This window comes from Vulpes lagopus, chromosome 6, assembly GCF_018345385.1.
Source record: "Vulpes lagopus strain Blue_001 chromosome 6, ASM1834538v1, whole genome shotgun sequence".
In the NCBI taxonomy this organism is placed as follows: Eukaryota; Metazoa; Chordata; class Mammalia; order Carnivora; family Canidae; genus Vulpes; species Vulpes lagopus.
The window spans coordinates 105726814-105748683 of record NC_054829.1 but is presented as its reverse complement, the minus strand read 5'-3'; the positions used below and the strand labels follow the sequence as shown (position 1 = coordinate 105748683).

Below are 21870 nucleotides of genomic sequence, written 5' to 3'. Positions count from 1 at the left end.
GAGATTCTCTCTCTCTCCCTCTGCCCTCCCCCCGCTCTCTCTCTCTAGAATAAATAAATGAAATCTTTAAAAAACAAAGATAAAACCATGAATATGTAAAATGATCTGTCCACTTCCTTCCTTTATGGGATCTGATATGTTAAAAGTATGACTATTAAATCTGCTGCAAAGTAAGCTCCATTTTTACATTTCTCGAGTAACAAAATACAGAAGATTCCAAACAGTAGAGTTTTAATGCAAGGAAGAAAAGACACTACATATTTGCATATTAAAAATAACTGTTGGACACCAGATTTGGTTTATAGTACAATCAAAATTGCACTTGGGGGCAGCCCTGGTGATGTGGCGGTTTAGCGCCGCCAGCAGCCTGGGGTGTGATCCTGGAGACCCGGGATCGAGTCCAACGTCAGGCTTCCTGTAGGGGGCCTGCTTCTCCCTCTGCCTGTTCCTCTGCCTCTCTCTCTGTGTCTCTATGAATAAATAAAATCTTAAAAAAAATATATATATATTTATATATTAAAAAAATTGCACTTGGATCAGAAGGAACATACCTCAACATAATAAAGGCCATATATGAAAAATTCACAACTAACACATATTTAATGGTGAAAAACTGAGAGTTTTTCCCCTAAGATCAGGAACAAGACAAGGATGTCCACTCTCACCACTTTTATTCAACATAGTACTAGAAGGGCAGCCCGGGTGGCTCAGCGGTTTAGCGCCGCCTTTGGCCCAGGGCATGATCCTGGAGACCCGGGATCGAGTCCCACGTCGGGCTCCCTGCATGGAGCCTGCTTCTCCCCCTGCCTGTGTCTCTGCCTCTCTCTCTGTGTGTGTCTCTCATGAATAAGTAAATAAAATATTAAAAAACAAAACAAAACAAAACATAGTACTGGAAGTCCTAGCCACAGCAATCAGATGACAATAACAAAAATAAAAGGCACCCAATTTGGTAAGGAAGAAGTAAAACTTTCACTATTTGCAGATGACATGATACTCTTCATAGAAAACATTGGAGATTCCATCAAAAAATTCTAGAACTGATAAACGAATTTAGTAAGCTTGCAGGACACAAAATCAATATGCAGAAAACCGTTGCATTTCTATACACTAATAATGAAGTAACAGATAGAGAAATTAAGAAAACAATTCCATTTATAATTACACACAAAATAATAAAATACCTAGGAACAACTTAACTAAGGCTGTGAAAGACCAGTACTCTGAAAACTATAAAAGACTGATGAAATCAACTGAAAATGACACAAATAGAAGATATTCCATACTCCTGGATTGGGAGAACAAATTGTTAAAATGTCCATACTACCCAAAGTGATCTGCAGATTTGATGCAATCCCTATCAAAATAGCAACAGTATTTTTCACAGAAATAGAACAGATAATCTTAAAATGTATATGAACTACAATCTTAAAATGTATATGAACTACAAAAGACCCCCAAAAGCCAAAGCAATCTTGAAAAAAGAACAAAACTGGAGGTATCACAATCCCAGATTTGAGATATACTACAAAGACACAGTAATAAAAAACATTATGGTACTGGCACAAAATAGACACATATGTCATTGGAAAGGAATAGAGAGCCCAGAAATAAACTCATAATTATTTGGTCAATTAATCTTTGATAAAGGAGATAAGAACATGCAATGGGAAAAGGATAGGCTCCTTAACAAATGGTGTTGGGAAAACTGGACAGCAACATGTAAAAGAATGAAACTGAACTACTTTCATATACTGTACACAAAAATAAACTCAGAATGGATTAAGAACCTAAATGTGTGATTTGAAACTGTAAAAATCCTAGAAGAGAGCACAGGCAGTAATTTCTCTGACAATGGCCATAGCAACAGTTTTCTAGATAGGTCTCATAGGGTGAGGGAAATGAAAGCAAAAGTAAACCACTGGGGCTACATCAAAATAAAAATCTTCTGCACAGCAAAAGAGACAATCAACAAAACAAAAAAAAAACCTACTGAATGGGAAAAGATATTTGCAAATGATATATCCATTAAGGTTTAATATCCAAAATATATAAAGAACTTATATAATTCAACAACAAAAACCCCAAATAATTCAATTTAAAAATGGGCAGAGGATATGAACAGACATTTCTTCAAAGATACCCAGATGGCTAACTGACACATGAAAAGATGCTCAACAGCACTTGTCATCAGGGAAATGCAAATCAAAACCACAACGAGGTATCACCTCATACCTGTCAGTATGACTAAAATAAAAAACATAAGAAACAACAAATGTTGGCAAGGATATGGAGAAAAATGGAACCTTCTTACACTTGGTAGGAATGCAAACTGGTACAGCCATTGGGGAAAATCGTATGGAGATTTCCTCAAAAAATTAAAAATAGAATTACCATATGATCCAGTAATTCTACTATTGTGTATTTACCCAAAGAATACAAAAACACAAATACAAAAATATATATGCATCCCTATGTTTATTGGAGTATTATTTAAAATAGCCGAAGTATGGAAGCCATCCAAATATCCATCAACAGATGAATGAAGAAAAAGTGGTGTGTGTATACACACACACACACACACACACACAATGGGATATTACTCAATCATAAGAATGAAACCTTGCCACATCATAGATGGATCTAAATGGTATAATTCTAAAAACAAAAATAAATAAATAAATGGTATAATTCTAAGTGAGGTAAGTCAGAGAAAGATTAATACTGTATGATTTCACTCATATGTGGAATTTAAGAAACAAATGAACAAAAAGAAAGAAAGAAAGAAAGAAAGAAAGAAAGAAAGAAAGAAAGAAAAGAAAAGAAAAGAAAAGAAAAGAAAAGAAAAGAAAAGAAAAGAAAAGAAAAGAAAAGAAAAGAGAAAAACTAAAAAAACCCAGACTCTAAACTAAAGAGAACTGGTGGTTACCAGAGGGGATGTGAGTTAGGAGTGGGTGAAGGGGATCAAGAGTATATTTATCACGATGAGCACTGAGTAATGCATAGATTTACTGAACCACCTTATTATACAGCTGAAACTAACATATAACACTATACATTAATTACACTGGAATTGAAAACAAAAACAAACAAACAAAAAAACAGGGCGCCTGAGTGGCTCGGTTGGTTAAGCATCTGCCTATGATTCAGGTCTTGATTCCAAAGTTCTGGATCAAGGCCTGTGTTGGGGTCCCTACTCAGGGGCGAGTCTGCCTCCCCCCACAACTTTCCCCTGACTCATGCTTTCTCAAATAAATAAATAAAATCTTTAAAAACAAAACAAAAAAAAATTGTACTTCCATCATTATAAAGAACAATCTCTATAAAATATACATGGAAATGGCCATTCTACAACTTAGCTTTGTGATATTATAACCAAACCCGCAAGGTGAATTACTTCCCATATTTTTGAAAACTCAGTAAACGACCATAGATAGTATCTGATAGCCTTATTGTTCAACCAAATTCATAGGTAGTATCCTTATTTAATGTATTACTACCATAAGGGAAAAGTAGACGTAAAAAATTGTTACTAGGGGGATGCCTGGGTGGCTCTGCAGTTAAGCACCTGCTTTTGGCCCAGGGCGTGATCCTGGGGTCCCAGGATCGAGTCTCGCATCAGGCTCCCTGCATGGAACCTGTTTGTCTCTCTATGTTTCTCCCTCTCTCTCTGTCTCTCATGATAAATAAATTAAACATAAAAAAAATTGTTACTAATATATTAGCACCTTAGCTATAGAATTAAGACATTCAAATACATTTAAATTTAAAAATTTCAAACACACACAAAAAATTATACCTCATCTGTCAATCTGTCTATCCTGTACAAGTTGGGATGAATCATTTTCATTAGATGAACAAGTGGTTGACACTTTATCTGACACATGGCATATACACGATCATCCAGGCGTGTGCTTGTACCGGTTCTAAATGCTTTCTACAAAGAAAAAAAAAACCCACATATTTTTAAAATAAAAACATAAATATAGACAAACATCAAAACAAATACATATACCACCACAGTCATGGAAAAACCATGGCCTTCAAAACAGACTTGGATTAAATTCTTAGCTCTGACATTCAATACATAGATATGGGAACTAGTTACTTAGCTTCTGAAAGCTTTATTATCATTACAAGAAAAACAGAGAAAAATATGCTTCTCTAGGCTGCTGTAAGGATTAAATAAGACAATGCATATATAACAACTATTACAGTGCCTGAGACTTGGAAAGATATCTGATGGACAAAAAATCCTTTCCTTAGAGTCTCTTTCCAGAAGCACATATAAACTAAAAGTGTGCTATAAGCACATTATTCAAGCTGCTCCCACATATTAAAGAGTGAGAACATATGGCTTCATAAGAGTCATGTTTTTATATACTTTAATTTTCCACTGATCTTTTTTCAGAACTTTTCCAATGCTCAGCTGCAAAATTATCTAGTTAAATATTAAAAATCCCAGGGAACTTGGATTTCATTTCTTCATCTATGCCTTGAGTTTTAGAAGACTTTATGAAATTTGACAGTGTACAGAGAGCTACCTGTTTGAGAAGGGCCAAAACATAGAGAGGAAAGAGCTTGAGGGAGCTGGGTGCTATCAGTGCAGAGTGCTGTAAATTTGAGACTGTTGAGCCATATGCAGATAATGAATCCACCACAGCATTCACTAAGGCATCTCTTGCATCTGATAAGCTTGATGAGATGGATCGATCAACAGCTAGAAAGCAATCAAAATGAAAATGTGTTTTAATTACTAGATTCCAATGAATGTGATAAGGGGTAAAATTTACATGCATTATTTAAGAAACCAACAAAAATTCTGTTTTTAGGATAGAAAAATACATTTCACCTGCCCCTTCACTTTGCAAGTGTCTGCTGATTATACAATTTTTGTGAAATAAACCTGAATAATTCTCACAATCAGAATAGATTTAGGCTGTTTTGGATCTTTTTTGTCTTGGTCTCTCTAACTCTAAAAAGAATTGCTACTGATATTAGAGAATGTATATCAACCATTTACATCTGAGAAAGCTCCAGTAGAAGTCACATGTATAAAGTATCATTTTTTTTCATAAACAATTTAAGTTCTGCAATCTGAGTTATCCCTGTGATGCTCTGAAATCTTTGTCAAAGCATTTCTAGGTCAACAACAACAACAACAAAAAAGAGGGCAATTGAACATAGGTTCTCACACGGACACTGAAGAGCCAGCTATCAGTGTGAGACTTATTTTCTTCTAAGTACATATTTTATTAAACTAGCGATAACCTACAGATGTGCCCAAGTATTAAAAAATAAAGTTATATTGAAAAACAATGCTATAATATACTGAATTTGAAATATAGATATAAAATAATAAAAAACTAGGATAATTTAGTAAATGCTATAATAATTTTTCCCAAAATGAGTAATAAGGACCATTTTTCTCTAAGACTACATGAAAAATAAGGCTCATTTCATGCCCCAAAGGAAAATTGAAAATGAAAACAAAATAGTCAGTGTTACATTGATTCCCCTAGAGATTCTTTTTTTTAGCTTACATACAATAGAAGTTATGTTTTGGGGTATCACTGTACAGTGATCATATGTCAAACACACAGCCATATAATCACTAACACAATCAAAATACACAACAGTTCCATTACCCCCAAAATATCCACTGGTGTTGCCCCTTTATGGTAAAATTTTCCCACTATCTTTAACCCTCATAATCAATGATCTGTTTGTTTTTCATCCCTATAATTTTCCCTTGTCCAGAATGTCATATGAATGTATGTATATAGTCTTTCTGAAGCTTAGCTCCTTTCATTTAGCATGTCTTTGAGAGTCATCCATATCTATTCATATCTCAATAATTCATTTCTTTTTATTAGTGAGTTTCATTTCCATCATATGGATATACCAAAGTTTGTTCATACATTTACCAGCTGAAGGACATTTGAGTTGTTACCGGTTTTTACTGATTATGAATCCCCCAGAAGATTTTTAAACTAATGAATTAGTAAGAAATATAAGAATAGTCGAATTCACACTGCTGTAAATGAAAATGTAAAACATATACTTTCTAAGTAAGGAATTTCTAGGGTTAAGAAATGCCCTGATTTCAGTTTTTAGGATAGAAAAATATATTTCACCTGTTCTTTCACATTTTTACTCACCCATGTTTGCCAGAAGGCAGATGGCAGCCTGTACATCCACTCCTGCATATACATCTGCCAGTGAACTCACTACTGGCAAACAGAGCGTGTGCACTCTAATTCTTCGCTCACCTATATGAAATGATGAATCAACGTCATTGCAAAACACATTGGGCCAAGGGAGAAATAAAGCAAACAGGTCAAAACATTATTCAAATTACTATTTTGATTGGATTAAATCACTAGGAGGACTCTGAAATGTAAAAACAAATGCTTTACAAGTAATATGTTTTATTTTTTTATTTTTATTTTTTTTTTAAATTTTTATTTATTTATGATAGTCACACACAGAGAGAGAGAGAGAGGGGCAGAGACACAGGCAGAGGGAGAAGCAGGCTCCATGCACCGGGAGCCCGATGTGGGACTCGATCCCGGGTCTCCAGTATCGCGCCCTGGGCCAAAGGCAGGCGCCAAACCGCTGCGCCACCCAGGGATCCCAGTAATATGTTTTAAATAAAATAAAAACACTTTCCAAATCTGTAGACCATGAACATATACTATATTTTATACTATATTTTATATATGTTGAACACTAGGTTCTGGTTTTTATTTTAATATCAATCATTCTAAATTATATTCAACAGAGTAAAATGTCAGAAAACCTGGCTGTCAAATAACTAATGTTATATGCTATGTAAAAATTTTTTATTTCATGGGGCAAAAAAAAAAAAAATGCTAAGGATGGCATAGCTGGATTTAGCATAAGTTTACCAGACACATATGATCCTGAGAATACAGGACTTCAACAAGTCAAAAACGGTATTAAAGATTAAAAAATGAGTTAAGAAAAACAAAAAAAACGGAACATATATTTGATTAACTAATGCAAATTCCATTTATCTCCCACTATTTTGGTTCATTCTTTCTCCCCATTTCCCCTAGCATATAAAAGGAAGGGAAAACTATTGCTAATTATATTTCATATCTATTAAATTTTTTTTAAATTTATTTATGATAGGCACACACACACACAGAGAGAGGCAGAGACATAGGCAGAGGGAGAAGCAGGCTCCACGCACCAGGAGCCTGATGTGGGATTTGATCCCGGGTCTCCAGGATCGCGCCCTGGGCCAAAGGCAGGCGCCAAACCGCTGCGCCACCAAGGGATCCCCATATCTATTAATATTACCTTTGCTTGATGTATATAATAGGGCTGTCTGAAAGCACACTAAGGAAGTATCTGTCAAATTTTCTTCGATTGACAATTGTACTGCAAATCCAGCATCAGGATTGATGTTGGCAAGGGATAACAAATCAGTGGAACGGACAAAGAAGTTTCCATGAAAAGTGTGCATTGAAAGACCTATGGAAGAGAAAATTTGTTATAAAAGATGAAAGTATCTTTACCTTAGGCTAAAGCTACTTTTTAAGGTAAAAACTGTTTATGATTTTGAATCAAAAGGATAACTGGGGAGTAGAACTGGGATGTTAAGAGAGGTTCTAAAATACCAATTCAGAAAAAACAATGCAGGTTATATAAAAGAGAAAGCAGACATTTAGCTTGTATTGATAACTGATCTTATATTTTCTCTGTGTGATCTGAAGTCAGACGAAGATCTAATATATAAAATGAAACAAATGATGGGTACTGTACAACTCGCTTAAGACTTAAAATTAGGGAGGAAATTCCCTCCAGCAAACATTCACATAGAACTGAGGTAAACTGAAGACTAACTGAATGATTATGAGGCAAAGTTCATTTATCAGACAATTTTCCTTTACTATCTTCCCTACCCTTCTAAAATCACCTCCACTATGGCTTTGTCTTAGGTTCTTCCTAATAAAGCAAACATTACTTTTGCTTATTAATTTAAATTACTTAAAGAATTGGGCAATGATTATTCAATAACTATATATTTTAAAAACAGCTTACATATATATATAATGTTATATATTATATAATATAAAGCATAGTCTTTATAATTTCATACCTTTAGTACACCTTATTCTCATAACAGCTTCAAATCCAATTTTTCTTGTGAGATACCGTTTTAGGTCTTTTTGTAACTTTTCTGCTTGTGAAGGATTGTGAGTAAAGTGGAAAGACGGATAATAATAAATGCACCCTGCAGAGTACTTGGACATGCAAGCTTCAGAGAGAAATAGAAAAAATATTAGCTACAGAAACAATATTCTATGATGTTTTGTAATAACATCCAGTAATATCTTACTTGTCCAACAAAAGTAGAGTGTATGTCATGAAAAAAACTGTCACAATGAGAAAATCTAAGCTGTCAAAATAAGGATAATATAGAAATCTGAGAAAACACATATACTTGTAAATATATGGTAAGGTTTATTATTAAGCAGAATGATAAAAAAAAAAGCAGAATGATAAAGGAATTAGATTTAAATACTAATAGCATTTTAGATGTGTAGTGCTTTACGATTTACTGGTCATTTTCACATATATTATCTATATAATTCACATGCTTTTTACCCCCCAAATATTGAGAATTCTTAATAAAGAGTTTAGATTTGACTGTATGCTAAAAACATTTATGTAAATGGATAAACATGAGGTTATCTCCTTACCTAGAGAAGCAAGATCAGAATACTGTGAACTTAAAAGGAACAGATCCACTGCAGTCTGCTGCCCTGAGCAATCTAAAGCCAGTTTCTTATAAAAATCAGTTGCAGGGCCAAGATGTTGTACAACCTAAGTCAACAGGTCATAAAGTAAGAGCTAGAAACCTTCCACTATGCACATATTTCTACATCTCTTATAATAATGAAGAGGATAACCATTGTCCTCCTCTCGAACTAAGAAAGCTTTTTTTTTTTTTTTTTTAAGATTTTATTTATTTTATTACTGAGAGACACACACAGAGGCAGAGAGACACAGGCAGAGAGAGAAACAGGTTCCATGCAGGGAGCCGGACGTGGGACTCGAACCCGGGTCTCCAGGATCAAGCCCCGGGCTGAAGGTGGTGCTAAACTGCTGAGCCACCCGGGGCCACCCATCAAACTAAGGAAGCTTTTTAAATGTCTAGGTAGTTGGCCCAGATCTTTTAAGAATAATAATCATTGCTAACATTTATAAAGCACTTACAAAGCACTGTTTGAAATGTTTTATATAACTTAAAGTTACATATATCTTACAAATGAGGAAACTGAAGCAAAAAACAGATTAAGTAACAACCAATTACATATTTATTGAGTAGTGCTAGACTATAAACCTGACATGTCTGGCTCCAGAGTGAGTGATGTTAACCATTATTGTATACTGTTTATAACAATGTGAGAAAGAGTCATAGATTAAGGAAGGTTTTTTTCTATTGGTATAAGGACACTTGAACTGAAAAGGTGGCACCAAAGAAGAGTTAAAAATGTAAGAGCCAGGTCTCCAAGTTCTTAATTACTAGGCTACATTGCATAATAAAATGTTTCAATCTTCCATACACCATAGTGTATGATTAGTACATTAGAGTTCACACAGATATGAATATGTAAATCAGAACAGGTATTTAACTTTTTGAGTACCAGGCTGATAAAGAATAGTTCTAAAAGTTAAATGAGAAAAACAAAACAAAACTGCATCAAAGACTTCAGTAACACATAACTAGCTTCCTCACATAACTACCTTCCTATGTTTAAAACCCATCAGTATCCCTATCAAAATACCATGGACTTTCTTCAGAGAGTTAGAACAAATTATTTTAAGATTTGTGTGGAATCAGAAAAGACCCCGAATAGCCAGGGGAATTTTAAAAAAGAAAGCCATAGCTGGGGGCATCACAATGCCAGATTTCAGGTTGTACTACAAAGCTGTGGTCATCAAGACAGTGTGGTACTGGCACAAAAACAGACACATAGATCAATGGAACAGAATAGAGAACCCAGAAGTGGACCCTGAACTTTATGGTCAACTAATATTCGATAAAGGAGGAAAGACTATCCATTGGAAGAAAGACAGTCTCTTCAATAAATGGTGCTGGGAAAATTGGACATCCACATGCAGAAGAATGAAACTGGACCACTCTCTTTCACCATACACAAAGATAAACTCAAAATGGATGAGAGATCTAAATGTGAGACAAGAGTCCATCAAAATCATAGAAGAGAACACAGGCAACACCCTGAACTTGGCCACAGTAACTTCTTGCAAGATACATCCACAAAGGCAGAAGAAACAAAAGCAAAAATGAACTATTGGGACTTCATCAAGATAAGAAGCTTTTGCACAGCAAAGGATACAGTCAACAAAACTAAAAGACAACCTACAGAATGGGAGAAGATATTTGCAAATGACATATCAGATAAAGGGCTAGTTTCCAAAATCTATAAAGAACTTATTAAACTCAACACCAAAGAAACAAACAATCCAATCATGAAATGGGCAAAAGACATGAAGAGAAATCTCACAGAGGAAGACATGGACATGGCCAACATGCACATGAGAAAATGCTCTGCATCACTTGCCATCAGGGAAATACAAATCAAAACCACAATGAGATACCACCTCACACCAGTGAGAATGGGGAAAATTAACAAGGCAGGAAACAACAAATGTTGGAGAGGATGTGGAGAAAAGGGAACCCTCTTACACTGTTGGTGGGAATGTGAACTGTGCAGCCACTCTGGAAAACTGTGTGGAGGTTCCTCAAAGAGTTAAAAATAGACCTGCCCTATGACCCAGCAATTGCACTGTTGGGGATTTACCCCAAAGATTCAGATGCAATGAAACGTCGGGACACCTGCACCCCGATGTTTCTATCAGCAATGGCCACAATAGCCAAACTGTGGAAGGAGCCTCGGTGTCCATCGAAAGATGAATGGATAAAGAGGATGTGGTTTATGTATACAATGGAATATTACTCAGCAATTAGAAACGACAAATACCCACCATTTGCTTCGAGGTGGATGGAACTGGAGGGTATTATGCTGAGTGAAGTAAGTCAATCGGAGAAGGACAAACAGTGTATGTTCTCATTCATTTGGGGAATATGAATAATAGTGAAAAGGAATATAAAGGAAGGGAAAAGAAATGTTGGGAAATATCAGGAAGGGAGACAGAACATAAAGACTCCTAACTCGGGGAAATGAACTAGGGGTGGTGGAAGGGGAGGAGGGCGGGTGTTGGAGGGGAATGGGTGACGGGCATTGAGGCGGACACTTGACGGGATGAGCACTGGGTGTTTTTCTGTATGTTGGTAAATTGAACACCAATAAAAATTAATTAAAAAAAAAAACCCATCAGTATTTTATAATGGACTGCAATGGCTTAATGAACTGCATGCTAGCTGTACCTGATGTACACTTGCCCCAATTTATTTTAAAATTAGATTTTTTTCTGATATGTAACTTAAAAATGCAGTTTCTATAAAAAGTAAAATATTTTTCTCTAACAAATTGGTAAAGAATAAAAAAAGCAGTAATACTTAATGATGGCTAGAAGATTTGAGAGTCCTTAAGAGTACAGTTGATAAAAAACCCAAGTAAAATACATTAATAACTTAAATAAAGTTTATACTCTTTAACACAATAATTTCACTTCTAGGAATAAGGAAAAACTGATTATGTGGCTAAATATTTATGGCACTATTAAAACTATTTAATTCATAATTAGTTGTGATAGTATTTCCTTGAGGTCAGACAAAACTTATACACACACAAAAATGATTATTCTAGTTCATTTATTATTTGAAATGAGGGATTAAAATATTCTGAGAAAATCTTCATGTAAAACCCAAGTAATATTCAGCCTCAGAGTAAATACTGGACACAACTAATCAGTAGCTAGAAGGCAATTAAAAAATCAAGTACTTTGATATCTACTAAAACATGTTTTTTATTTTTATTTTTGAAAGCTTATTTGGGACACCTGGGTGGCTCAGCAGTTGGGTGCCTGCCTTCAGATCAGGTCCTGATCCAGGGATCCAGGATGGAGTCCTGCCTCAAGCTCCCTGTGACGAGCCTGCTTCTCTCTCTGCCTATGTCTGCTTCTCTCTCTCAGTCTGTGTCTCTCATGAATAAATAAATAAATCTTTAAGGAAAAAAAAAAAAAAAAAAAGAGCACTCCAGCCAGAAAAATCAAGTCACATCTTTTACAATTAGTTATTTAACCCTTGGCAAATTTAATCTGTTTTCCTCATCTGTAAAATGAAAGGATTCGACTTGCAAACTGAGTCATAAAACAACCCAAAACGCTAATTCATTTTTTAAAAGATTTTATTTATTTATGAGAGACAGAGAGAGAGAAGAGAGAGAAAGAGAGAGAAAGAGAGAGAGGCAGAGACACAAGCAGAAGGAGAAAGCAGGCTCCATGCAGGAAGCCCAATGTGGGACTCAATCCTGGGTCTCCAGGATCACACCCTGGGGCAAAGGCAGGCACCAAACCACTGAGTCACCCAGGGATCCCCCTAAAACGCTAATTCAATTAAACTTTCTCAACAGAAATGAACAGATTCATAGAATGAATCACAGTCTATGTAGGTACAAAACACCATCTTTAAATATGACAGAGAAAGCAAATATACAATACCTTTGTGCTTGATCTCTGATTGGGATCTTCTCTGGACTGCAGAAGTCCTGCACCCAAGGAAGGTAATTGTGTTTGAAATACAGACACACGGCCACCTGTTGGAGACATTAGTTTAAAGGCAGCCTGAAGCGCAGGACCAAGGGCACTGTGTGTTTCTCTCGTATTGGTGAACATGTTTGGTAATGCAGTCAATAAGTCTTTTATAAGCTGGGGAAACAAAGATTAAAAGGTGAATTACTGAGAATGTAAGGCAATTTTCTTCTTTAAAACGTTCTAGAGTATAATATATATCACTCTATCTTGGGGGACCGTAAACCAACGAGTCCACAGATATGCTATGTACATTGTTTATCCGGTATTTATATACCAAGTAAACAAATGTTAAAGATTTTAGTAAACATTTGAGATACAGAAATATTTTCATACTTTAAGAAAAAACCTCTCTCACCTCTTTACTTTCATACAGATTCACAAGTAAGCTATCCGGTGTAGGTAGAAAAACATCTAAAGGGAAAACATATTTTAATGAACAGATAAGTCAAAAGAATATCATCAATTTAAAAATCTTAGTTTCTATCAGGCCATATGTATGATGGGTACCACAATACTGCTTTATTAAATATATATGTATATGTGTACATATACATATGTACACTCTGCATATATTTCACATGTGTGTGTACATGTGTAAGTACACACAAAGGCACAGAAAACGTAGAATGAAGTATTTTCCAGGAAACTATTATTTGTTTTTTCCAAGAAAGTATTTTGAAACAAATATCAAAGTATACCAAATTATCCTTACATCATATGACAGGATATACTGTCAAAGTAGCCTCAAAATCTATACTTAGAAAGACTTTATTTACTGCTTACCATCTATATCAGACACAATCAACATTTGAGGCTGTGATAATCCTTCTTGTAAATTGTAGAAATGAATAGTGCTATCGAAGGTCATGAATCCTATTCTTGTTCGTGAATCTCCAGGAAGCCTAAGGACAATTTCAAATTCAAAGTGTTCAGTAACATATTTTATTTAAAAAAATAATGAGATAGTAAACTAAGTCTAAGAATAATTACACGTGCGTTTTCATAGAGGACAGAAAGTTATTCTTCCCTAAACCAACATACATCAGAGAAGACCAAGGATAAAACATCCCATTTTCAGATGAAACCAACATGTTTAGAACTAATATATATATATATTTATATATATATATAATATTAATATATATATATTTAAAAGATTTTATTCATTTATTCATGAGAGACACAAAGAGAGAGGCAGAGACACAGGCAGAGGGAGAAGCAGGCTCCATGCAAGGAGCCTGACATGGGACCCGATCCTGGGTCTCCAAGATCATGCCCTGGGCTGAAGGCAGTGCTAAACCGCTGAGCCACTGGGACTGCCCTAGAGCTAATATTTCAGAACAATGAACCATGTTCAAATAATGAACCAAAACCGAGGCACCTGGGTGGCTCAGTGGCTGAGTGTCTGACTTTGGCTCGTGATCCCGGGGTCCTGGGATCAAGTCCCACATCTGGCTCCCTGCAGGGAGCCTGCTTCTCCTTCTGCCTATGTCTCTGCCTGTGTCTCTCATGAATAAATAAATAAAAGCTCCAAAAAGGAAATGATCAAATAATCAAAGATTTCTAGGGCCTGGGTAGCTCAATTAGGCATCTGACACTTGATTTTGGCTCAGGTCAATGATCTCAAAGTCATGAGATCCAGCCCTGAGTTGGGCTCTGCACTAGAAATGTAGAGCCTGCCTGGGGATTCTCTTTCACTCCCTCTGCCCCTCCACCCTACCCCCTTCACGTTCTCTCTCTCTCTCTCTGCCCCTCCATCCTCTCTCTCTCTCAAAACAGAACAAAAAAATCTCAAAGATTCCTTGCTACCCTTCTTTTAAAACATACTCCTTTAACTAAAAGTTTACTCATATTTTTAGTCCAGTATTACAAATATGGTGTATCTAGTTTAAACAGTAAAAGGCAGAATGACAAATGAGTATTCTCCAAGAAAAGACAATGTAATGTAAATCAGATTTTAATGTAGAAGGTTTAAATAAAAACTACATATAAGAACATTAAGACATTTTATCTATCATCAACCTTTTATAAGTTTTCTGCTAAAACTCAGTATTCAAAAGTCAATGCCTTGGCAAAAAAGAATTAATTAAATTGTCATTTCATTGCCCATGGGGTTCTCCTTATTGATAAAGTGGATGCCTCATCTTACAAAAGTATTTTTCTAAGTACCACCAACTCTATTAACTACTGTTAATATGATTTTATATATATAATATTACTTTAGCAATGTTTTAAAAACATTTTTGAATATTATAGGATGTCAAAATAGTGTACATCAAAAGAAGCATTATTATTTTTATGCATGACTGATCAGGCTAGTCAGTCTACAAACAAGTAAAAAAAATATTTCAGAAAACAGAATGTACCAAGTTACACAGGTATTTAGCTTACCAATACTGGTCAAGATTTATGATGTTTCTACAGATAATTCTTTGAAATATCTAAGGTCAATGAATATTAGGGTCATTTGTTTCTAATTGGAACAGCGACTACTTATCTCCTCTACTCCAAGCTTAAAATTCAGAGTTGAGCTGGAATTGCTCCACATCAAATTCCCATTTCTCAACATTGTATCTATAGCCCTTTCCAAAAACATTTTACTTTCCTAATGCTTCTCTTTTCTGCTTAATCAAATATATGTACAATGTTTTAAATGACTCTCCATTCCTAATTTTATCTTTTTGGTTTTGCATAGTCTATTTATCTCACGAGTAGTTACTCATTGGTCTGGCTCCTATTTCTAGGGTTATAGCCTCATACTTTTTCAGCAAGTTGTCTCTTCAGTTTTAAAACTATTTCTTTGCAGAGTCTTCCATTGCTACTCACTGCTAAAGATATATCTGAATTAAGCATCTGTGGCTAAAAACAGGGAAAATGCTTCAAATAAGAATATAAATATGAAAACTCTAAGTTACTAACAGAAACAAAAAGCAAATCAGTTAATGTCTCTGGATATTTTTATCTCAATGTTATCCACTTATTATAGGCTCAGATCAGAGACATGCAGACTACTGTGATGAAAGCTAGCATAGCACTTAAGAGAGGAAGGACTCTCAAACTCAAATGGGAGATAGGAAAGAACCTTTTGGAATCAGCAAGAGTACTTCAGACAAATTATTTATATATATAACCACTCCTATTCTTCTACGCATGTCAAGAACCAATGCAGGTATGAGCCAATCTTATTAATAACTTTAAGTCTTATCTCTGTGGGTGTTGGAAATAAAAAAAGAAAGAAAGAAAAAAGAAGTATACAAGCAACTTTGTTTTCCAGAGATTTGGAAGGCTCATTTTTAAAGCTAGTTGAGGGTCTCCTTCATGACTAATACTAGGGAGGAATTAGAGCCAAGTATAAGCAATCTATCCTATATCCTATTTGCACTTTCACAATACAGCTCAATACCAATGTGTCAAAACGAAGAGTTCAGTTTCTGGCTTCCTGAAATATTCAGCACAAAATCAATTCCTTCTTTCCCTTTATCTGGCTCATTATCCCATTAGGACATTCAAAATTAATTGGAAAAACTCCTTGCTCAGGCATATATTTCAGCTAGATTTCTCTCATCCAGATCCTTGATGCCCTGGCTAGTGCTCAGATCTGCTAAGTCAGAGTAAGAGATAACATCTAAATCCCTTAGCAAATATTAAACACAGTCTTACGAATCAGATACTAAGTCATAAATCATAGTAATCAAAGTAGCAGAATCCTTAGTCTGAGGTGGACAAGAAGTACTCTTGCAGTGAGAGATAAGTAAAGTCAAACTATAATCAAAACTAACTCCATAAATTGTTAATGAACATTTCACATTTATTATTTGTACACATACACACAACAAATAAAAAAGATCTCTTACTTGTCTAGATTTTCTAATAATGACTGGCACAAAATTGTCAAATATCCAGCTTCCACTGCATTATGAGACACATCTAAAACAAACAAGTAAACTGCAGGTTGAGGAGGACGAAGCTGAAAGGAATGAAAATAATGCAATTTATTTAGTAGGCACAATTTACTCTCTTTATAACATTATTACTACTGGGTATTTACTGAGTAGATGACACACAAAATACACAAATTGAGAATCGACATTTTATAAGATCTTATGTGTTAAAATGACATTCCTTTAACTTTTTTTCTTATTCAGTTGGTTATGAATTAAATATAATAAGGCAGTTGTTAGGGGTGCTTAGGTGGCTCAGTTGGTTAAGCGTCCACTCCTGATTTTGGCTCAGGTTATGAGATCCAGCCCAGCATCAAGCTCTGTGCTGGGCATGGAGCCTATTTAAAATTATCTTCTCTCGCTCTCTGTCTGCTCTCCATCCCCCAACCTCCCACCCACCCCTGCTCATGTGCACGCTCTCTCTCTCTCTCAAAAAAAAAAAAAAAAAAAAAGGGCAGTTGTTACACAGTGATGGTTAAATGGATGGGCTAAACGTTTTCCTGATAAGAGTGTTGATTGAGATATCTTTTAAAGAAAAAATGAACTTATTTGTTATTTAACATAAACCTCTATATCCTTTCCCTACTCCAAAAAACATTGTATTTTATATTTATTTTTTAAAATCTGACAACTAATAGTATTAGCTATTAGTACTAGCTGTTGGGTTGCCTGGTGATGGATAAATCCCAAGGGTTAAGTGCTAGGTATAAAGAAAATCCTCATGATGGTATTCTAAGTATGTTAAGTCATTATCTGCTAGAGATGTATACTGAAGTATTTATAGGTTAAATGATATGATATGCTGTAATCAGCATTTAATAAACTCCAGGGTGGGAAAGGGGAGGAGGCACTGGAGTGGACTGGGGATAGATGAAATATATTTAGAAAAATGTTGACAACTCTTGAAGTTCAGTGATGGGTAAATAATAGCTCACTATACTATTATCTCTTTTCTGAAGTATGCTGGAAAATTACTGCTATAGACAGTTGAAAGAATATATAAAATCTTTTTTTTCTTAATATGCGAACCAAGGATCACATGGGTCATATGCAAAAATTATAGATTAACTTCTTTTTTTTTTTTTTTTTTAATGATAGTCACAGAGAGAGAGAGAGAGGCAGAGACACAGGTGGAGGGAGAAGCAGGCTCCATGCACCAGGAGCCCGATGTGGGATTCGATCCCGGGTCTCCAGGATCGCACCCTGGGCCAAAGGCAGGCGCCAAACCGCTGCGCCACCCAGGGATCCCTATAGATTAACTTCTTTCACCACTTCAATTAGATTAAGATCCTAAGGAGCCAGAACAGAGTTGGGAATGTAAGTTGTAAAGAAAGTAAGAAGTTGGGAGTTTACTCCCAAGAGAAAGTTTACTATAGTTAATATGGAAACAGACAAAATAGTAGTTAAGTGGGCAGATGCTAAAGTGGACACTAAGGACCATAAAAATTACAAAAAAAAAAAAAAAAAGAAATAGGCCAGACAACAGGAATTTAATACACATCAGCTATCTCTGTTCACCCTTCCCCACTAGCAACACCTTACATTTTTGCAGACAACAAAGATTAGTAATGAGGATACTAAGGAAATGTAGGTTATTATAAACATTTAAAATGAGTAGATATGATAAAGAAGATGAGCAGAACTCAAGCTAAGAATTTATTTTTATATATGGGAAAGAAAAATGAGATCTTGGAATTAGTACAATTAAAAGAAAAGGCCAAATTTCGTGACGAACTGGAAAGAGAAAAATTCAAGTGAAGTCACTATCCATTTATCTTGCTATCTGTACTGGGTGAATGAGTAAGACAGTGATGTCTCTTAAAGAGAGCCTGAAAACTGCAGTTTTTGGCAAAAACATGAACTTTTCTGTTTGAAGGTCTTAAATATTAAATGGTACAAGGATATCATGTTCACTTCATACTAGCAATCAAATAAAAATGGCAAGAAATTGTAAATGTTAGTGTTTATCACAAAACACTATTGTTTCTTAGTGACAAAACAGCATTTTTCTAGGACATCAAGCAAACCTTATAAAGAGTTTTCTAATTGTTAAGTATTAACTTTCAGCATTATTTAAAAAAAAATTCATACTGGGGTAATTCAAAATTTTGCAAGAATTCACTGAACAGCAAATTATAAATGACCAACACAGTAATATCCCATGACTAATTTTTACACTGAGTAGTTAGTAGTTACCATGTAATCTGAAGAAGCAATGAACTCCACAGTTGAATTCTGAACTTCTGGTCGTTTATGAGGCTCTCCATAAGATCGAGTAACGGGATTATACATAAATTCTTCAGGAACTAGACAAGAATTAGAAATCCAGTACAAATTTAGTAACACAATTTGTAACTAAACAAGACATGCATACCAAGAAATATTGATGATACCTTTATCATCAATATTTACATAAGGTTTACAACAGTTCTGTGAACATCTAATAATAAAAATTCTCTTTAAAAAATATGTCAATGGGCAGCCTGGGTGGCTCAGCAGTTTAGCGCCTGCCTTTGGCCCAGGGAGTGATCCTGGAGACCCAGAATCGAGTCCTACATTGGGCTCCCTGCATGGAGCCTGCTTCTTCCTCTGCCTGTGTCTCTGCCTCTCTCTCTCTCTCTCTCTCTCTCTCCGTGTCTCTCATAAATAAATAAATAAAATCTTTAAAAAAATAAAAAAATATGTCAAGATAAAAAAACATATATTGTGAAATCAGGTGAGGAAACCAGGACACAGGTAACCTTGCTGCTTAGGCTTACATCCTATTTACTATATCACATGACATGGAAAAAAATCAAGACAGAAACACAAATTTGAAAGGAATTATACTAGGAGGACCTAAGAAATGACTAACGGGGATAACAGACATGGCACAATTACTTTACATGACCTTCACTGTTTGTTTTGTGAATATTTTTTTACTTCGCCCTTATGTCACTCTCCTCATTATCAATCAGACCCTGGCCAGCCAAGATGAAGGGTCCCTTGCCTATATATTCTCCATTAAAAATGGCATGAAAGTTTTGTGGGGTTTTTTTTGAAAGTTTTTAAAGCAATGAAGAGAGAGACCAGATAATGAAAAAAATGTCAAAATGTTTGAAATATTAAACACTTATTTTAAGAATCTGAAACTCACCGTCATTAACTCTATAGCACAAATTGCATTTCCATCTACGTTGATCAATGAAGGATACAAAAGGGTTGATATACGTTCGACAAGATCGGCACCTCACAATGGTATTTGATGTTATCACTGGTAATTGCTAGGAAGTAAAATAAAGATGCTGTAGCAGAAAAAGCACCTCAGGGAAAAATTGGAACACATACTGCTCTGCTCCATATATGGAACAGAAATCATAAAAGTGTTTTGAAATTGAAGCATTTTAATAAAATCTAGTGATGTGCTGAGCAACTCAAGCAGCTATCTATCAAGGTTTCTTCCTCTGTTACAAATCATAAGATAACACCAAAACAAAGCCAAACCAAATGTAATAAAAGTTACTAGCTGATAAGAAAAGCCTGGTTGGCCAAGAAAAGAATATACCTCAGAGCTCATCAGCTGGACTCAAGAAATACCAGTGAGAAAGAAGCATATACCACATAAAAATGTCTTTGTCTTTGCTGCCTGACAGCATCTGGCACTAGAGCATAAGGCACTGCTCACTAGGCAGCCACAGCAGTCTTGATGGGGACCGAGGCCACAAGAAACTAAGCATAATGAGCCTTTTAAAAGAAATACATGAAAAAAATTTGTGTGTGTGTGCCATGGTTTAGGATGATGAAAGGCAGAAGCTTCACCTAATTTTAAATGAGTTATTTTTTAAGAGAGTGAGAATGTTATGGTGCTAAACTTAACAAAAAAGAGACCACTGAAATTAATTTTAGTGATCTTTTCAAAAGTGTTGAGGGGATAAAGATTACAAATTATGTTATATAAAAATAAACCTATAAATCTGTTTCAGACTGCATAAAAAAAAAAAAGAAAAGGAAAGAAAAGGTTTGGGAAAGGAACTTCATTTTATGAAATCTAGAAAATATGAAAAAACACTAAGAAATCACATATTATTCTATCTCCCTGATAACATTTTAGTATATTTCCTTCTGGCTACCCCCCATCTCTACATAAATATTTATGTTTGTATTTAATTTCTTTCACATAATAGTTTTTATTACAAAAGTAAATGACATAACACTTAGGAAAAGAATCAGGAAATACAATGAACTGAAGAGAAAGTAAAGAATTACCCAGAATTGTACAGCACAGAGGAAGTCAGTGTTGCCAATTTAGTGTGTATCACTTCCAGAAAGTATCATATATGGCATCTGTTTTAGACAAAAATTCTCACCTACGTATATGGGAAATTAGCTATTTTGGTTTACTAATGGCTGAATTAGTATTTTAAGTGATTAAACAGTATTTACTGAGTGAATGAATTCAAGGTATTTATTGCATACTATAATCATTTTATTTTCTATCTACTCTGCTCCTTTCTATGCATCCTAGCTTGTACGAAAGTTAGCTCCATGAAGAAGCTTATTGACCTTTGTATTTGTATCCTCAGCATCTAGCATAAAGGATACTTAATACACATTTTTTTTTTTTTTTTGGATAAATGAGAGCAAAAAAACTCAGCAGTAACAAGAAGGGTAGAAAACCACAGTGGTTAAAAAATCTGAGAGAGAAAAAAAATTGAGGGAGAAATTCAACTTATATGTATAAATAAAATGTATTCAGAGAAATTCAATTACTGAAGTTTAGAAATTTTATTTTATTTTATTTATTTTTTTTAGTTTAGAAATTTTAAAGACAACGTTATTTGCATAAGATACCAGAACTATATGGAAAAAGCCAGCAAGCTTAATATTAAACAAAAAGACTGTGGAAACTTAAGTAATGTTTTAATTCAAAAGACCTGAAACATTTGGAGTGACTATTACAAAGGTCATTTGTTTCATACAGTTAAGAACCAACGCAGATTCCCCCCACCTAAACTGGATTTCATTGTTGGTGCTACCTTTATATTTAATAAAGGACTCCCAGAGCTTATCTGCTATGCCCTTTCCAACTTCCAAAACTACTAATCTTTCAAAGTCCAGCTCAGACCTCATCACTCATAGCATACTTCTGCTTCTGCACCCAGAGGGAATCACT

The 21870-nt window shown here is 35.0% G+C and overlaps 1 protein-coding gene across 3 annotated transcripts in view; it reads right to left on the bottom strand.

The window, feature by feature from the left end:
- Positions 1-21870, bottom strand: part of SEC24B (SEC24 homolog B, COPII coat complex component) — a 98499-nt gene that overhangs the window by 6616 nt on the left and 70013 nt on the right. For all 3 annotated transcript variants that reach the window (XR_005988395.1, XM_041758868.1, XM_041758869.1), the window contains 12 exons: positions 19855-19981; positions 18915-19024; positions 16632-16744; positions 13561-13679; positions 13133-13188; positions 12685-12891; positions 8736-8859; positions 8132-8290; positions 7330-7503; positions 6162-6272; positions 4545-4720; positions 3800-3937 (listed from right to left, as the gene is read on the bottom strand). Coding sequence is in view for 2 of the 3 variants with exons in the window: in XM_041758868.1 (XP_041614802.1) it covers positions 3800-3937; positions 4545-4720; positions 6162-6272; positions 7330-7503; positions 8132-8290; positions 8736-8859; positions 12685-12891; positions 13133-13188; positions 13561-13679; positions 16632-16744; positions 18915-19024; positions 19855-19981 (1614 nt within the window). In the remaining variant the exon portion in view is untranslated. The remainder of the gene's footprint in view (positions 1-3799; positions 3938-4544; positions 4721-6161; positions 6273-7329; positions 7504-8131; positions 8291-8735; positions 8860-12684; positions 12892-13132; positions 13189-13560; positions 13680-16631; positions 16745-18914; positions 19025-19854; positions 19982-21870) is intronic.